This window comes from Melanerpes formicivorus, unplaced genomic scaffold (genome assembly GCF_026170545.1).
Source record: "Melanerpes formicivorus ecotype bairdi unplaced genomic scaffold, bMelFor1.0.p_v2 SCAF_8, whole genome shotgun sequence".
Classification (NCBI taxonomy): Eukaryota; Metazoa; Chordata; class Aves; order Piciformes; family Picidae; genus Melanerpes; species Melanerpes formicivorus.
The window spans coordinates 25,394,520-25,411,735 of record NW_027142360.1 but is presented as its reverse complement, the minus strand read 5'-3'; the positions used below and the strand labels follow the sequence as shown (position 1 = coordinate 25,411,735).

Below are 17,216 nucleotides of genomic sequence, written 5' to 3'. Positions count from 1 at the left end.
GAAGGACTTTGGTGTGTTCAGCTGCTACCTGAGGTACTTAAATCCTTGAAGCACATCTGAGAATTTGTTGCATTTCAACTTAAACCTCTTACAGAGGTGGTTTTGGTGGCTTTTTTTTTTACATAAAAAAAACCCTTCTGCATCTCCCTCCCCAAAGAGAGGTTAACCCACTCAGTGCATAACAAAGCAGCCTGAGTGGGTGAGTCAAATCTCACAGATTGTTCACAGACATGTTACACATTCCTACACTTTCTTTGGTGGGGGGGGAGGGGAAATAACAAAAAAAATCAGCTGCACAGGATCACTTCTCCCACATGACATCATTTTCTGCAAATCCACTGAAACTCATCCAGATGCCTGAGAATGCTTCTCTAATGATTAAAAAGAAACTGAGAAAACCTTTTTATTTTTTGGGGTGTGCATTCACACTCACTTGAAAGGAAAAAAATTTGCTTCCACGTTATCATCCTGCAAGCTTACACTTCATCCTCAAAATTTGGCTCCGAAACCTTTCCTATGATGCAGCCAAAACACAGTGACAACTGTCACCCCCAAACTGGAACACAGCTCTGGAAGGAGCTGGCAATTGCACAGTTCTCAGTCATTGCAGTTCTTCCTCGTGTTGAGCACTCTTTCCCTACACCAACTTTTCCTACACTAACACACTAGATCAGAAAGGAAGCCAAGAACTGTCTTCAAGTGAAAACTTAGCATTTTCCTTCTCTTAACATTCACTTGCATTGAAACTGTCACAGGTCTGCATTCAGCATACCTTAAAGAACCAGCAATTGCTTGCCTAATAGGTAGGACTTGATCTCAAAGGTCTTTTCCAACCTGGTCTATGCTATGCTATGCTATGCTATGCTATGCTATGCTATGCTATGCTATGCTATGCTATGCTATGCTATGCTATGCTATGCTATGCTATGCTATCCTATCCTATCCTATCCTATCCTATCCTATCCTATCCTATCCTATCCTATTTTCTATGTTGTTAAATTTTGTCCCAGAGTTCAGAGACCATTCCATTGTTTGACAGTTTTGTGCCCTATGAGGAGAGGCTGAGGGAGCTGAGGTTGCTGAGCCTGGAGAAGGCGAGGCTCAGGGGAGACCTTATTGCTGCTACAACTACCTGAAAGGAGGTTATAGCCAGGTGGGGGTTGGTCTCTTCTCCCAGGCACCCAGCACCAGAACAAGAGGACACAGTCTCAAGCTGCACCAGGGGAGGTTTAGGCTGGATGTTAGAAAGAAGTTCTCCATAGAAAGAGTGATTGGCCATTGGAATGTGCTGCCCAGGGAGGTGGTGGAGTCACCATCACTGGAGGTGTTTAGGAAGAGACTTGATGGGGTGCTCGGTGCCATGGTTTACTTGATCAGATGGTGTTGGGTGATAGGCTGGACTCGATGATCTCAAAGGTCTCTTCCAACCTGGTTAATTCTATTCAATTCTACTGCACAGTGACAGGATTAGCTGGAATGATTTACAAATGTATTTCACTGTCTCAGCAAAGGACTCAATCTGTTGCTGTGTTTGAGGAGGGTAGATTTGAGGAGAGTAGATGGATATCAGAATGCCATTCTTTAAAGCAAAGGTGGTGAGGCACCAGAACAGGTTGTGGATGCTCCCTCCCTGGAGGTCGTCAAGGCTACATTGGACAAGGCCTTGAGCAACCTGGTCTAGTGGAAAGGTAACCCTGCCTATAGCAGGGGGATTGGAGCTAGGTTGCTTCCAACACATTCTATGATTCTATGACTGAGTCCTAAATAAGCCATTTCCATCATCTGTTCAGATGTCCTTGCCCTTGCAGTCAGGCATGTGCTTTCCTAATTCAGGACATGTTTCTTCACAGGACAGCTGAAATTACAAATGCTATCAGAACATGACAGCAGGTCTCTCATCTCATTACCAATCTTCCACTGAAAGGCAGCAGGTAGCCCTTAGGTGAGGTTAGGAATCCACAAACTCTGTTTGAATGTAAGGCATCTAAAGACACTATCGGTAAGCCACAAGCAGCTCTACCAAACAGCCCTAAGCCACACAGGTCAGAAGGACGGGAGGGAAATGATGGCAATATCATCCCTCATAGTTATCCATAAAAGCCTTGTATTCCCATATCTCTCATCAGGTGTAGGTATCAAAAGTGCCACAGATTGCAATAGCAATTTATTTTCCCATCTGTTGCACCTCTCTGCTTCCTGTGCTTGTGGTTATTTGAAAGGTCCAACAATCCCAGCAAGTCGTTCGCCTCTTATAAGCTTAGCTCTTTTTTTTCTCTTCCCACTGGACAGCTTCATCACATTTAAAAAGTGTATTCCTGGAATCCAGGCATCCAGCAACTTAGTTTACATTTTCCAACTATCTGATAGCTTTTAAAAGACTTTTGTCAGGCAAATTACAGCTGCTCTTTTGTATGATACCTGAGCCATGTGAATAAGAAATGCTGTAGTCATGTAAGACATCTTGTTTCCTTGACCTTGTTTTCATTGCTTAACTCTCAAACTGAATTTCTCCATAAGAATCAGCCCATACCTGCCACCACAGCTTTCTGTAGAGTTACTCCTGTGCTTTGAATCCAGCCATGCACTTCTCATTCAAAGGGGGAGAACTGGGGATTCTCAGTGGCACTTCTGACCAAGCAAATGCAGATACCACTTCTGATAATGCCAGCCCATAAATATGTTAAGCATTCTTTTAAAATCCCATGTCTTCATTAGCCTATCAGTCTGAAGAGCAGGGTCATGGCCCAGAATCACTGCAACTTAGATTTATATGGGGGGGGTGGGGGTGGGTGGGTGTGTGTGTCCTAAAAGCAACATGGAAAAGATGACATAAATTTCTCTCTTTCATCTCTGGATGCTGTCAAGTTACCCTGCAGAAGTCTGGTTATACAGCATCAATGAGTGCCTCTTGTCTCTGAATATCAAACAGCAAAATCTACAGGCCCCATAATCCAGGTGTACATTAACGGCAGGCATCCTAGGAGGGGGTCTGAACATGCATCTCAGAATTACTCATTGGAAACAAGCTCACAGGAAACAAACTAAACAGGGCTTGAATGCCTTACATTCAGCACCTGTACCCTTATACCACTGCACACTCTTCCTGTCCATCTCTGCTGTGATCATACAGTGTTTCCCCTCTTTGTTTGCTCTTAGTAGCCACTGCTGTTCATACAAGTGGAACTGACACATGAAAACTAAGCAGGCAGCTTGATGAGTTAGCAGTGAAGTTTTCCCCCTTTCTGACTCAAGCAGACACTTCCTATGTGGGTTTCTACTAAGTTAACTCTTTGTGGGTCCTGTTTCTGAGGCAGCTTCCTCCTATCTGGTTTGGTGATATTAAATCACAGGTGGCTATGACCTCCCTGCTTGGGTCAGTGCATTGACCTAAGTTCTATTTCTTGGGCCCCTGTCTGTGCCCTCTCTCCATAAGCTCATCTACTTTCTCCCTAATTTTACTGTAATTATCATTATCATTTATTTAGATCACCATCTAAATGTTCTCCTACCAATGATGAATAAATCATTAGCCTTCCAATCAACACATCACATTTTTTTCTTAGGGTGTAGGGACACATGTCATTCAATGAACTGCTAAAAACTTTTGGAGTCATTCAGGTACTGGTGTGCACACTCCCATTTTCTGAGGATATTGTGCTGTCATGGTTGTAACTTCAACAGCTATCACTCTCTTTTGTATAACTAAGCTTTTCTTCTGTAAACATCAGAATATGGAGACTGAAGGTTTCTGAGGAACCTATAGTGCTTCTGAAGTTCAAAAGTTCTATTCATTTAGCTACAAGCCTTTTAGACTTTGGGATTCATTGAATGTTTGACCTATTAAATGTAGGATGAAGACTATCTGTGTAAATATGAGTCCTCTCCAGATCAATAAAATAGAAATCAATATTGTAAGCCTCCAAAATTGAAGTAACATGCACACCGTAATGCTTGCTGCCATGTAGCGCCTTGTAATCCTTCATGGCTTTCCACCCTGGATGCTGAGATGATCAGAACTGCCCTCCTTACACTAAACCTCCACCTAGCAGGGAGTACACACTTGGACCCTTGTCAACATCCGACCCAGCAATTTGAGACTTAATGCTGTTCACAGCTGATCAGCTATGCTCTGGGTAACCTCCCAGTGGTTAAAGCTTTAACTTTACATAGTTCTGTATTTTTCTGCTGGCCCTACTCCCTTTCTTTTACTATTCTCTTTGATTCACTTTGTTTCTGTGGCTGAAACACTAGCATTGCATTCAGTCCACCATCTGCTAGCCAAATATTAGACATACGCAAAGTTTTAGTCAACGGTTTCATTTCCAGTCTCTCAAGTGCCCCTTGAAGCTTCTAGGCACTGCTACTTTGTTCAGGGCACGTCTCTGAGTCCCCATGGATATGATCAGCCCTTTGGGATGCAGCACCATCTAGTGAGGCAAACTCGGACTATCACAGGCAGTTGAAAGGGGTGCCACCAGAGGTACTTGGAGCGGCACAAACCGCTTTTCACAAGAGGCCAGTGTTTGCTAGTCATCTGGAATCCATCACAGGAAGCTCTTTGGTTAGCATGGCAAAGAACAAGCAAAACCTTTGAATGCAGCAGTAACTGCTCTCCAAGCCAAGTTCTCCTATTACGGTTGTCTTGCAAAATTTCTCTCGGTACCCAGTGGTTTCTAAACCCCAGCATCATCACCTTTGTGCTACGTGCCTTTCTTTTTCATTGCAGGCTTTGTTTTCTACTGCCTCCAGAGAAATCTGAGGAACTCGCTCCCTCCCGCGCTCCCACCTAAAATGCACAGCCATTGTTGCAGGAACGAACGCCATGCATATCAATCGCCTGCGATGATTCTCGCTAACACCTTCCCATAGTCACACAGTACCTGGTAAGCGATGGATCCACACAGCTCCCAGCCGGTAATGATACAAAATCAGTGCGTGAAGTGAGTCAGACACCTTAGTCATAAATTAATTTCTTTGTATTTGGTGGATGTTCCCCACGGCCTGATTCTCAAGTAATTTCTCTGGCCTGGCTAATGCATTATTTTCTGGTTCCTTTCCTATCATCTACGGATGCACTTTTCAGCTACTTCTTCACTATTGATCCTTTTCCATTCACTGTTATGAAACGGCCTCCAGCTGGCCCTGGCTGCCAGGCTTCATTGCTCACTCACCGCATTTCTAAGCTTTCTTTTCCAGGTTCTCGATTAAGCTGCCGCTTATGCTCATCATGACAATGAGCAGTGCAGCATCGCTGGTTTCCTTCACATCCCTCCCAAACTGCCCTACCACAATGCTTGTAAAGAATTCGAAAACACATAGGTTGCTATGGCCACCTATAGTAACACGAACAAATACATCTCCTAGTTCACCACCTTTTTCATTAATACGCAAATATAACCTTTAGAGAGTTATCAGACTTTCTTCTATCTGTAATGCCTTCACACAACAAACAACCTCGATACTGCAATGCCTTTGGATAGCCGCTGCCAGGGCGCATGGAGAAAGACAAAAGGCTCTTTCACAGAGTCACACAGTGGGAGGGGTTGGAAGTGTCCTCTGGAGATCATCTAGTCCAACTCCCCTGCCAAAGCAGATTCACCTAGACAGGTCACACAGGAAAGCGTCCAGGCAGGTTTGGAAAGTCTCCAGAGAAGGAGGCTTCACATCTCTGGGCAGCCTGTTCCAGTGCTCCGGCATCCTTACAGGAAAAATGGTTTTCTTCATGCTGAAGTGGAATTTCCTGTGTTCCAGTTTGTATCCATTGCCCCTCATCCTATCGCTGGGCACCACTGAAAGGAGACTGGCCCCTTCTTGACTCCCACTCTTCAGATATTTCTAGACACTAATAGGATTTTCTCTCAGCCTTTCCTCATAAGAAAGATGCTTTATTCCCTTAATCATTCTCGCGGCCCCCTGTTGGACTCTCTCTAGTAGTTCCCTGTCTCTTGGACTGGGGAGCCCAGAACTGGATGCAACACTCCAGGTGCGGTCTCAGCAAGGCAGAGTAGAGGGGCAGAAGCACCCCAGGCCATTGGGGACCTGCTGCAGACAGGTAAAGAACTCTGCCTTGCGCCCTTCCTTCTGTGCGAGACCCCGCATTCACCCCTGCACCGCCGAGCCGAAGGCCCTTTCCCCAGGGGACGAAAGCAGGTTTCGTTCCTCGGCCGCCCCAGGGTTCAGCCCCAGGGGCCCCCACGGCCGCCGGCCGTTGCTGCGAGCCGTTGCCTGGCGACGCCGCCGCGTCGCCTCCGTACCGGTCCGCAGCATGGCGGAGCGCACCGCACCGCGCTTCTCCGCCGTGGTCCCGCAGCCCCCACCGGCTTCTTCCTTCGGGGCCGTGGCGCCGGGCAACCCGGTGGTAGACAGCTTCGAGGCCGAGCTGCGGAACGTCCTGGGCTTCTTGCGGAGGCTGAGATCAGCGCGGGAGCCCAAGGGGCAGCAACACGACAACCACCGCCGCGGGTAGGGGCTGCGCCGCCGCCCCCTTGTCGACCCCACTTGCCCTTCTCGCTAGCCCCTGCCTCAATCCCCGCTTCCTCGACCGCTCCAGTCTTTCTTTGCCCTCCTGCTCCAGCCCCTGGCCGGAGGGCTGTATCCACGCCGCTCTCGGCTGTGCTCCCTGTCCCACCGGGCACTGTCATAGAATCTGCCTCACCCCTCCTGGCTCCCCAGATGCTCTTCCCTCCACCGCCCCTGGCCTGGGAGATAGCAGCCAGGGAGGCTGTTAATATGGGCCAGTTTCTCTAGCAGTTTGCCAAAACACCATCAATCCATTTGCCATTCTTTTAATTAAAACCCCTCTAAAATCTGAACATTTCCTTTTTTGTTTTTTTTTTTTTTCTCCCCAGCACTTCCTAGAAGCTAATGCTTTAGGGAATAAGGTGTTGTGGAAGTTGGTAAACACCACAGTTTGCTGTCTCAGAGCTGCTTGAGCTTTCTGTTAGGAAAATCCCTTCACAGTACTGGAGAAACTGGCAACCCACCAGCACATTGCTGCTGCGTGCCAGGGTGAATGCTGGTGGCACGTACGTGCCTCTAGAAGATGCACTGGCAGTGGGGCTTACACAGGGATAACACCAGACAGCTCTTTTTGTGCATGTGGCTATGCTGGTGTATGTTTATATACATAGATGCAGCCAGAGTATATGGCAAGCGTGAGTGTGCTTATTTGTTTGCTTGTGTACATGCAGATCTGTTGGTGTGCACACATCTAGGTTTTGAAATGCAGCTAAGGCAGAGCAACAGGAATCAGAGTGTGAATCATAATGTATGCATATGTCTTCTGTAGACTGGGCATTTCTCATGGAGCTCTATATATTGCATTTACACACATTATGAGATGAGACTTCAACTGCTTACTTTAAGGCAAATGGTTGTTTTTCTATCATAATTACCTGAGCAGTGTTCTAAATTTACAGAGTCACAGATTGCATTGGGTTGGAAGGGACCCTCAAAGGTCACCTTGTCCAACCTCCCTGCAGTGAGCAGGGATATCTCTAAACAGACCAGACTGCCCAGGGCCACATCAAGTCTGATCTTGAATGTCTCCAGTCATGGGGCCTCAAACATAACTCCAGTATTTCACCACTCTCATTGTGAAGAACTTCCTCCTGATGTCCAGCCTAAATCTACCCTGCTTGGTTTCAAATCATTGTCCCTCATCCTATTGCTTCAAGGGCTTCTAAACAGTCCCTCTCCAGCCTGCCTGTAAGATCCCCTTCAGATATCAAAATTTAGCTACAAGGTCTCCCTGAACCCTTAACATCTCGAGGATGAACAGCCCCAATTCTTTCAGTCTGTATAGAAGAGGTGCTCCAGCCTGCTGATCATCTTTGTGGCCTCCTCTGGACCCATTCCAGAAGGTCCATGTCTCTATTGTGTTGAGGGTCCCATAGATGGACACAGCACCCCAGGTGAGGTCTCACCAGAGCAGAGTGGCAGAATCACCTCTCCATCTGCTGGGCATACTTCTTTTGATGCAGCCCAAGATGCAATTTGCCCTCTGGTCTGCAGGTGAGCATTGTTGGCTCATGGCCAGGTCTTTAAGATAAAGTATGAAACTTTCTCAGATTATCAACATATAATGCAAACACAGCACAGGAGTTAGGTTACAGAGTGCTTATCTTATCAGTTAGGTGGAGCTTCTACCCTGCTGTGTGTCACTAGGTACTTCCCTCAATGCAGTCCACAAATCATAGAATCATAGAATCAATAAGGTTGGAAAAGACCTCAGAGATCATCAAGTCCAACCTATCACCCAACATCATCTCAACTCAACCATGGCACTAAGTGCCTCATCCAGTCTCTTCCTAAACACCTCCAGTGATGGTGACTCCACCACCTCCCTGGGCAGCACATCCCAATGGCCAATTACTCTTCCTGTGAAGAACTTTCTCCTCTCCTCCAGCCTAAACTTCCCGTGGCACAGCTTGAGACTGTGTCCTCTTGTTCTGGTGCTGGTTGCCTGGGAGAAGAGACCAACCCCCACCTGGCTACAACCTCCCTTCAGGGAGTTGTAGAGAGCCACAAGGTCTCCCCTGAGCCTCCTCTTCCCCAGGCTGAATGACTCTTCTCTACAGGAGCTGTGTACATTTTCAGGAGCTATGAAATTCTGCAGCCTGGTATTTGTCTCCACTGGAGATCTTTCCTTTTCTAAGCTGTCTGGATTTCCAGTTTGTTTATGTGACACGTTCATTGTCAGGTCTAGGCTTGGATCTGTCACGCAGATACCAGTCTTCAGGCTTTTGCCTGGTATTTTGAATTGCACTTTGTTGGCTTTTTATGTTACTGCCGCCTCTGATTTCAGTGCTTTGCTATTTCTAAGCTAAGCCTTTCTGTAGCTTCAGACCATTTTTTTTTCTTCAGCTGATCTTTATTCCTGCTTTGAAAGTTATTCATAGAGGAAGGTAGGGATTCCATTCAGCTCCTTCAGACAAATTTCAGACAATTAACACATTCATTTTATCTTCTACACATTCATTGTATCCTGTAGCTGGATGTTGGGCATGCTGAATCTGATCTGTTTGCCATTTTTTTTTATGTGAACAGTGCCTCCAAGACTTTCTGAACCTTATCCTCTGGCATCTTTTGACCTGAGCAGGCTCAATCTTATTCCAGCTGGTACTTTGTAGGTGTGACTCATGTCCACACATTACTCAGTTGGCATGGGAGCGTTTTCTTACCCAAAGAATCCTGCAGCGTTCATCATGGAGGTGAGAATTAACCCAGCCTGGGTCTTGATCCCAGAAGTCACAAAATTCCAGGGCGTTGAGAATGTTGTGTAACATGAAGCTCCCGGTAGCTCTGCATCTTCTGTCATTCTTCATTTGTATAGGGGCACTACAGAGGTAGGAAACTCGAATTCTAATCATTATCATGTGTTCAGGCAGCTAGAAAAGTCATGAGCATTTATTTGTGATGGTGAAGTTTTAGGGTTGTTTCTCCTTTGACTCTCCTTGTTTGATAGCTCAAAATTGAAGCATGTGCTGCTTGCAGAACCAGCCTCAGTCTGGTTGTTCCTAAGAATTTCTGAAGGCAATGGCTATTGCATGTGCTTTCCTAAATGCTCTAAAGGCTTCTTGCTGTGTCATTTGTCAAGCTACTTTTCCTGGCATAGGTTGAGATCAAAGTGTTCTTGTCATTCAAGGAAAACCAGCTTCCACATGACAAGGACGTAGAGTTTAGAAAAAGAAAGCTGTCAGCTTCATTCCTCCAATGCCTTTGCTGTTGATAAGTCAACAGGGAGGCCATAATTTAGACACTTGCAATGTTGTAATGTAAGAAACAGAAATTACTGAGGACTTGTCCTGTACTGAAGTTATGAACCCTTTCAATCAGAAGCAGTAGCAATCAAAATTATTTCCCCTCAGCTAAGCGAGAAGCTGTTTCACCCCATTTCTCTGTGCTAGCAGGGCATCAAAGGATTACCTTGAACTATTGATTTGATCTCATGTTGTGCAGCTTAGCCACTCTTATTTAATAAGGCTTCTTTTGATCAATATCAGAGAATCCTTTACTCCCTGTAGTAAAGACTTTTGGCCCAGAGGTACAACCATGTGGGCTTTACACTTTTATGGGTTGACCTGAGACTGTTTTGGTTTGTTATTCTTGAAGTGGTTGGAAATAAAGAAACTTCACTTCTGAGCTCCAACAGCCTGGTAGTTTTTGGAATTCACTGGTTTGACTTGTTATTCTGGTGTCCTACAGCTTGTTTAAAGGAAAGGCTGATGAGCTGTTTGGGAAGTGTCTCACTCTCCTCCTTTGTCTGTGTCAAAAGAAACATTCCTGTGTCATGAATTCACTTGTGGTTAGTCATGGCACTGTAGCAGATACACCTTACCTTAATCTCCCCATCCAAGCAGAAAGTCTAGCCAGATTGGTCACGACTTTACTAATGGATCACAGATTTGTTACTCCTTTCCTGCATCTGAGACTCTCATGTGTTAATGTCAGCAGTCACAGAACCACAGAATATATCTGGTTGGAGGAGACCTCAAACATCATCCACTCCAACCCTTGACCCAGCACTGAAAGGTTGACACTAAACCACGCTGGGGACTTGCCAGCTGATGGGTCTTAAAGAAATGTGTTAGTCTCACCTGCCAGAGCTTGATCCACAGCCATTCTTACTATCACTTACTTTACAGCCTTACAACTTGAAAATCACTCTTTTGATTTTGTTTTTACCCTATTCTCTACACCCCCCCACCTCCCTCCATCAAACCTCTTAGACTCTGGAATTCATTTCCTAAGCTTCTTCCTTTGGTAGTCCGAGGGAACTCTTCTCCAATGCCTGACAGATTCCTTCTCTTTGGAATCTCTTTGCAAACTTACCCCTACTAACTGGAGCAGAATACTTCTCTCAGTATAAGAAGCCAGTCACCACCCAAGCTGGTAATTGCCCTGGATGGACTAGGAGGGACAGATTCCCCATTTGGAAGGTGGCCTTCATTAAACTGGGCTATGGTTTCCTTTAAAAACATAATGCCTTAGAACATTTTACTGAAGCTGTTGCTTTTGGCCTAGTTTGTGCTGTTACTGCAATTTTCCTTTAGGATACACCTCTAGAATGCCCTACTTATTGCTTTGCTACTGACTTTCAAAAACTGAGAACGGTGCTGGGATGATACTTTTAGGATTATGATTGTTGTGATTCTTTGGTCTAAAGATCAGTTTGACAGGTGTCTCATAGAGCCATCTGTTTCACCTTGACATGAAAGGTGGCTCACAGCTTTTTGTGGGGGGGGAAAATGATGCTCCTTATTGTGTTATTTTGCCTTTTTTTTTTTTTTTTTTTTTACTGGGAGTCTTATGAACTGAAACTCAGAACTGTTTGTGGGATTGAGAATGGATTCCAAGTTCCTGAATGCCAGAAAACAGTTCAAGAAAATGTCTTGCATTCCACATCTTGTAGCCAGGAGGGGGGTGGTCTCTTCTCCCAGGCAACCAGCACCGGAACTAGAGGACACAGTTTCAAGCTGTGCCAGGGGAAGTTTAGGCTGGAGGTGAGGAGAAAGTTCCTCACTGAGAGAGTCATTAACCATTGGGATGTGCTGCCCAGGGAGGTAGTGGAGTCACCATCCCTGGAGGTGTTCAAGAGGGGATTGGATGTGGCACTTGGAGCCATGGTCTAGTCATGAGGTCTGTGGTGACAGGTTGGACTCGATGATCTTTGAGGTCTCTTCCAACCTTGGTGATTCTGTGATCTTAGGAAATAGAAAAGCTCCAGCTGCCTCACACCACTAAGCATGAGGTTTATATGTGAGAATTCAAACAGGACATGATTTTCAAACATTAATTCTCCCCTCTTCAGTTGTTTTCCTTCCTCATAAATTGCTACCCATGAATAATTTAGCTGGTGTGGTTTCACAAGGCACTCTTTGCTGAGCTTTCTCTGCAAGTGATTTGTTAAGAGAATAAATGCAAGAGCTGCCTGGCACTGTGAGCACTGTCAATACTATTAATAATTTGGTAAGAGGAGTCTTTTCTGGAAAATCCCTGTGCTTGTTATCAGTCTGTCTGATCAATTATTGTTTCCCAGTTTAAATATAACTCTCTATATGTAGGATGGGAAACTGGTACACAGGAAGGCACTGGCTCATCAAACATCAGGGACTGCAGGACTGGTGTGAAGTACTCAGTTCCTCTGTAGAGGAGAGCTTAGAGCATAGAGCTAGTTACTGTTTGTGGGAGGCTTGCTGCTTAAGCCAAGTGAGTAATTTGTTACAGCAAGTAATCCTCGATGACAGCTGTGGCAAGAATAACAGGCAGGGACAACAGCAATGCACTGCCACCACCACACTACCATAAAATCCTCTCTGTTCTAACCAATGTGTCATTTGCTCCTCTCTGAATCCTACCCTTTATGAATGAAGAATTCTGATCATTCCATGCCAAATGCAGTTCATGCCACAGGCTTTCTTGTGAATTTCTGCTTTTGTGATTCATAGATTCATGGAGTGGTTTGGATTGGAAGGGACCTTAAAGATCATCTAGTTCTAACCCCCTGCCCTGGGAAGAAACACCTCCAGTAGACCAGGTTGCTCAAGGAAATCCTGGCCCAACCTGGCCTTGAACACCTCTAGAGAGGGGGTATCCACAACCTCCCTGGGCAACCTCTTCCAGTGTTTCACCATGATCACTATAAAGAATTTCTTTCTAATCTCCAGTCTAAATCTCCTCTCCTCAAGCTTCAATCTATTGCCCCTTGTCCTATCACTACAAGCCCTTGTAAAATGTCCCTTTCCAGATTCAGGTACTGAAAAGCCGCTATAAGGTCTCCCTAGAGCCTTCTCTTCTCCAGGCTCATCAGATCCAACCCTCACAGCCTGTTCCCATAGGGGAGGTGCTCCAGCCCTCTGATCATTATGGTCCTCCTCTGGACCCACTCCAGCAGTTCAATGTCCTTTTTTATGCTGGGACTCCAGAATTGGACTCCAGGTGGGGTCTCACAAGAGCAGAGTCCCCTCCCTGTCCTGCTGGTCACACTGCTTTCGATGCAGCTCAGGACATGGCTGCCTGCTGGGCTGCAAGTGCACACTGCTGACTCATGTTGAATTTTTCATCAACTGACACCCCCAAGATTTTCACCCCAAGACTGCTTTTGAGCCACTCCTTGCACAGCCTTGGGTATAGCTTTACATACACCATGAGCCCTATAGGACTGTATCAACCATAGCTGGATGTACTCTGAAGCTCCATGATTCATTCCATGGCTACTGGTTCCCAAGTTAGCTGCTACCTGACACGTACTGTTATTTTGGGATCCTTTTTCCTGCTCTTGGCATTGGTAGCTCTCAGTGCAATAATTGCTGTGACCTGTAGTTCATTGAGTTCATTGTAGTTCACTGAGGACACAGTCTCAAGCTGTGACAGGGGAACTTTAGGCTGCAGGTGAGTAGAAAGTTCTTCCCGGAAAGGGTAATTGGCCACTGGGATGTGCTGCCCAGGGCGGTGGTGGAGTCACCATCCCTGAAGGTGTTCAAAAAGGGATTGGATGTGGCACTTGGAGCCATGGTTTAGTTGTCAGGAGGTGTTAGGTATTAGGTAATAGGTTGGACTTGATGATCTCTGAGGTCTTTTCCAGCCTGGATGATTCTATGGTGAACTTCTCACCATCCCTGGAGGTGTTCAAGACAGGATTGGATGTGGCACTTGGCTCTATGGTTTAGGTAGTCAGGAGGTGTTGGGTGATAGGTTGGACTTGATGATCTCTGAGGTCTTTTCTAACCTTATTGATTCTATGAGTTTCTTTACAATACCAACTTCTTTCTTTGGAACAGAACCTCTCAAACACCAGCTGAAAGATGGGACAGATTTTCCACTTGTGACCACGTCTGAACAGCGCAGGGGAGAGAATTCATCTTCTTTTAAATGTAGGAGAAAAACTGGTGATGGAAATGAAACCCAGAAATGTCCTGGGCTGCCTCTTAAATCCAGGTTTAATGACAACTTCTTTTGAAGCATTCAGAAGTTCAGACAGATTTGGAAGAGAGGAGTTTTCACAATTTGAAGTTCTCTTGCTTTGTTGATTTGTTATGACAAGTCTGCTGCCAGTTTAATCTGAAACCTTTGCTCCTGTATCTTCTTCCTTTCAGAGCAAACACTTTGTTTAATATTTGGATCAAATACAAGCCTCGACTGCCAGAGTGGTATTACAACAAACAACTTCTGAAAGTTGGTGATTCCCTTGCTCAGATCAAAGTAAGTCATATGGAAACAACAAAAGAGAAGAGTCAGCCACGGTCTTTGTTTCATTATGTTTCTATACTGCTTTAATTTTTAATCATAGTTTGCTGGAAGCTATTTAGAAAGTAGCAAAAAAAAAAAAAACAACCTTAAAGAAAACCAATAAAATCCCATTGAGAGCAGGTGGTTGGTATCTCTGGCTTATTATTGTAAAGTTGCCTTGATTCTTCTTGATATATTTTCCGTAGCTGCTGCCCAGGGGGGTTGTGGAGTCTCCCTCTCTGGAGATGTTCAAGACCCACCTGGATGAGCTCCTGTGTGAGCTGCTTTAGGTGATCCTGCCCTGGCAGGGGGGTTGGTCTGGATAACCTCTTGAGGTCCCTCCCAGCCTCTAACATTCTCTGATTCTGTGATTGCCTTTTTGAACACCAAAAAAAAACCCCACAAAATCAAAACCAAACCCCAACCAACCAACCAACCAACCAACCAACCAACCTCCCTCCCCAAAACCCAAACAAACCCCAACCAACCAATCAACCTCCCCCCCAAAGAAAAACCCCAAAACCCAAACAACCCCCAACCAACCAACCAACCAACCAAAAAACCCACAAACCCCACAACAACCCAACCCAAACCCCCTTTGTTTAATATTTGTTTAATGTTTCAACACTCTAGAATATAATATCTATGTTTGTAGATGCTGCTTAAGTCCAGCCTAGAGAAAAGTCTCTGGGGGGCCTTCCAATACCTGAAGGGATCCTACAGGAAGGCTGAAGAGGGACTTTTCATAAGTGTATCTAGCAATAGAACAAGGGGCAATGGTTGGAGGCTGAGGGAGAGCAGGTTTAGAGTGGATCTTAGGAAGAAGTTCAGTGCAAGGGTGGTGAGACTCTGGAATACATTGCCAAGGTAGCTTGTGGATGCCTCCTCCCTGCAGATGTTCAGGGTCAGAGTGGATGAGCTGCTGATTCTCGATAGGAGGTGTCCCTGCTCATGGCAGGGAGGTTGCAGTAGATGATCTCTGAGGTCCCTTCCAACCTAAGCCATTCTATGAATTTGCGGCACTGATAGTGCAGTGGTGGTTTGTTCCACTGAAAGATCAACTCAGTGCTCAGCCACACAGGAATGGGGACTCCACCACCTCCCTGGGCAGCCTGTTCCAATGCCTGACCAATTTTTCAGTAACGAAATTTTTCCTGGTCTCCAAGCTAACCCTCCCCTGGCACAATTTCAGGCCATTTCCTCTCCTTCTGTCACCTGAGACTCAGGGGAAGAGACCAACCTCCTTTCAGGGAGTTGTAGAGGTCAATGAGGTCTCCCCTCAGCCTCCTCTTCTGCAGGCTAAACAACCCCAGTTCCCTCAGCTGCTCCTCACCAGCTCTGTTCTCCAGACCCTTCACCAGCTTGCTTTCCTGGACACACTCCAGCACCTCAGTGTCCTTCTTGCAATGAGGGGCCCAAAACTGAACCCGGTACTCAAGGTGTGGCCTCACGGTGCCAAGCACAGAGGAACTCCCATTTTTAACTAGATTTCTTTGACTTCACAAACTTAGCTTTCATTTTATACATTCCTTTCCTTGGAGGGGGGGAGAAGGGGGGGGGGGGAGAAACAAAGAAAAAACACTCTGTGAGCTGGATGTGCATTACAAATTGTAATGAATTCCTGGGAAGATGAGCGTGGTGTAGCACCAGGCTCTGTGATAGATGGAGTAGAGCCTGTTCCATAAGCACCCTTCTCAATTCCCAGCTGAAAACTAATGGTGATTATTTTGAATTTTAATCTGCTTTTGTGATATATATATATCCTAAAGCTCCCACAATTACTTAATGATGCATAGTCCTTAAAAACGAGTTATTTAGTAGTCAGTGTGTAAGCACCAATTTAACTCTCTGACCTCCTGTTGTTTGCTTGGGGGTTTTTTGTTGTGTTTTTTTGGGGGATTATTTGTTGTGTTTTTTTTTCTCCCCCCCCCCCCCCCCCCGCCATGTCTTCTTACTTTGGATCCCTTCCTGTGGTACATCTGCTGTGTATCTTTTAGGACACACCTAAATAATTCATGATGTCACACATCTGGAAGGTAGTTAGCCCGTTAGTCATCGCACAGATCAGCACTGACTCATTTTGCTCCCCTCCCTTTCTGCCTCTTATCTCTGGTCATATATTTTAAACTGTTTGGGAGAGAAATCGTCTCTTTTGTTATGTGTCAGCAATGGTATTCTGCTCCATGGTGTGCTGGTCTAATGGTGTTTTGATCCATGACTAGGAGTTAGCACAGCCTGAGCCTAGGCATTAGATCACACAAGTGACCAACTGCCCATAACTGTCTGTGGAAAGCCAAAGTTTCTGTGTCTGGGTGCTGCTTTCACACAGAAAAGAGGACAGCAGGACCATGTGTGTTAGGCTCCTTAGATGATTAAAAACTGAAGGTAACTGCTACCATGCAGAATTATTTCACTGTGAGGGTGACAGAACACTGGAATAGGCTGCCCAGGGAGGTTGTGGAGTCTCCCTCTCAGGAGATATTCAAGACCTGCCTGGATGAGTTCCTGTGTGACCTGGTATAGGTGATCCTGCTCTGTCAGAGGGGTTGGACTAGATGATCTCTTGAGGTCCCTTCCAGCTCCTAACATTCTGTGATTCTGTGTGATTCATGGTGGTAGGAATTCATATTGAAAAAAAAGTGAGTGCAGGGAAATACTTCTGAATTTTCTGAGATTAAACATTAAAGGACCATTTTTTTTTTAAGGAGACAAATTAGTTTTGTCTCCCCCCTGTCCCCAAAGTATTATGACTGGGATGGCTGTGTGTTAGGATTAGTGGAGTTGGTAGAGAAACCTCTATATAACCTTTGCTACAGGAAGGAGGAATGATTCAGTAAGTGGAACTTCCACATCTGAGTCAGAGCTGAAGCACACTCTCAGCATGATGTTAGAGTGGATCATCATGCTGCTAAGGAGCTCTATTTTGAATGAGACATAAAGCTCAACATCTTGTTTGTTAACTCTTCTTAAAGACCTGGTGGCAATTT

General features: G+C 45.5%; 1 protein-coding gene across 1 annotated transcript in view; it reads left to right on the top strand.

Moving 5' to 3' along the window:
• Nucleotides 1-6,265: 6,265 nt before the first annotated feature.
• The window catches only part of CFAP54 (cilia and flagella associated protein 54), a 111,876-nt gene continuing 100,925 nt past the window's right edge, over nt 6,266-17,216 (top strand). The window contains exons 1-2 of the mRNA XM_068142887.1: nt 6,266-6,462; nt 14,097-14,202. Coding sequence (XP_067998988.1) covers nt 6,266-6,462; nt 14,097-14,202 — 303 coding nt within the window. The remainder of the gene's footprint in view (nt 6,463-14,096; nt 14,203-17,216) is intronic.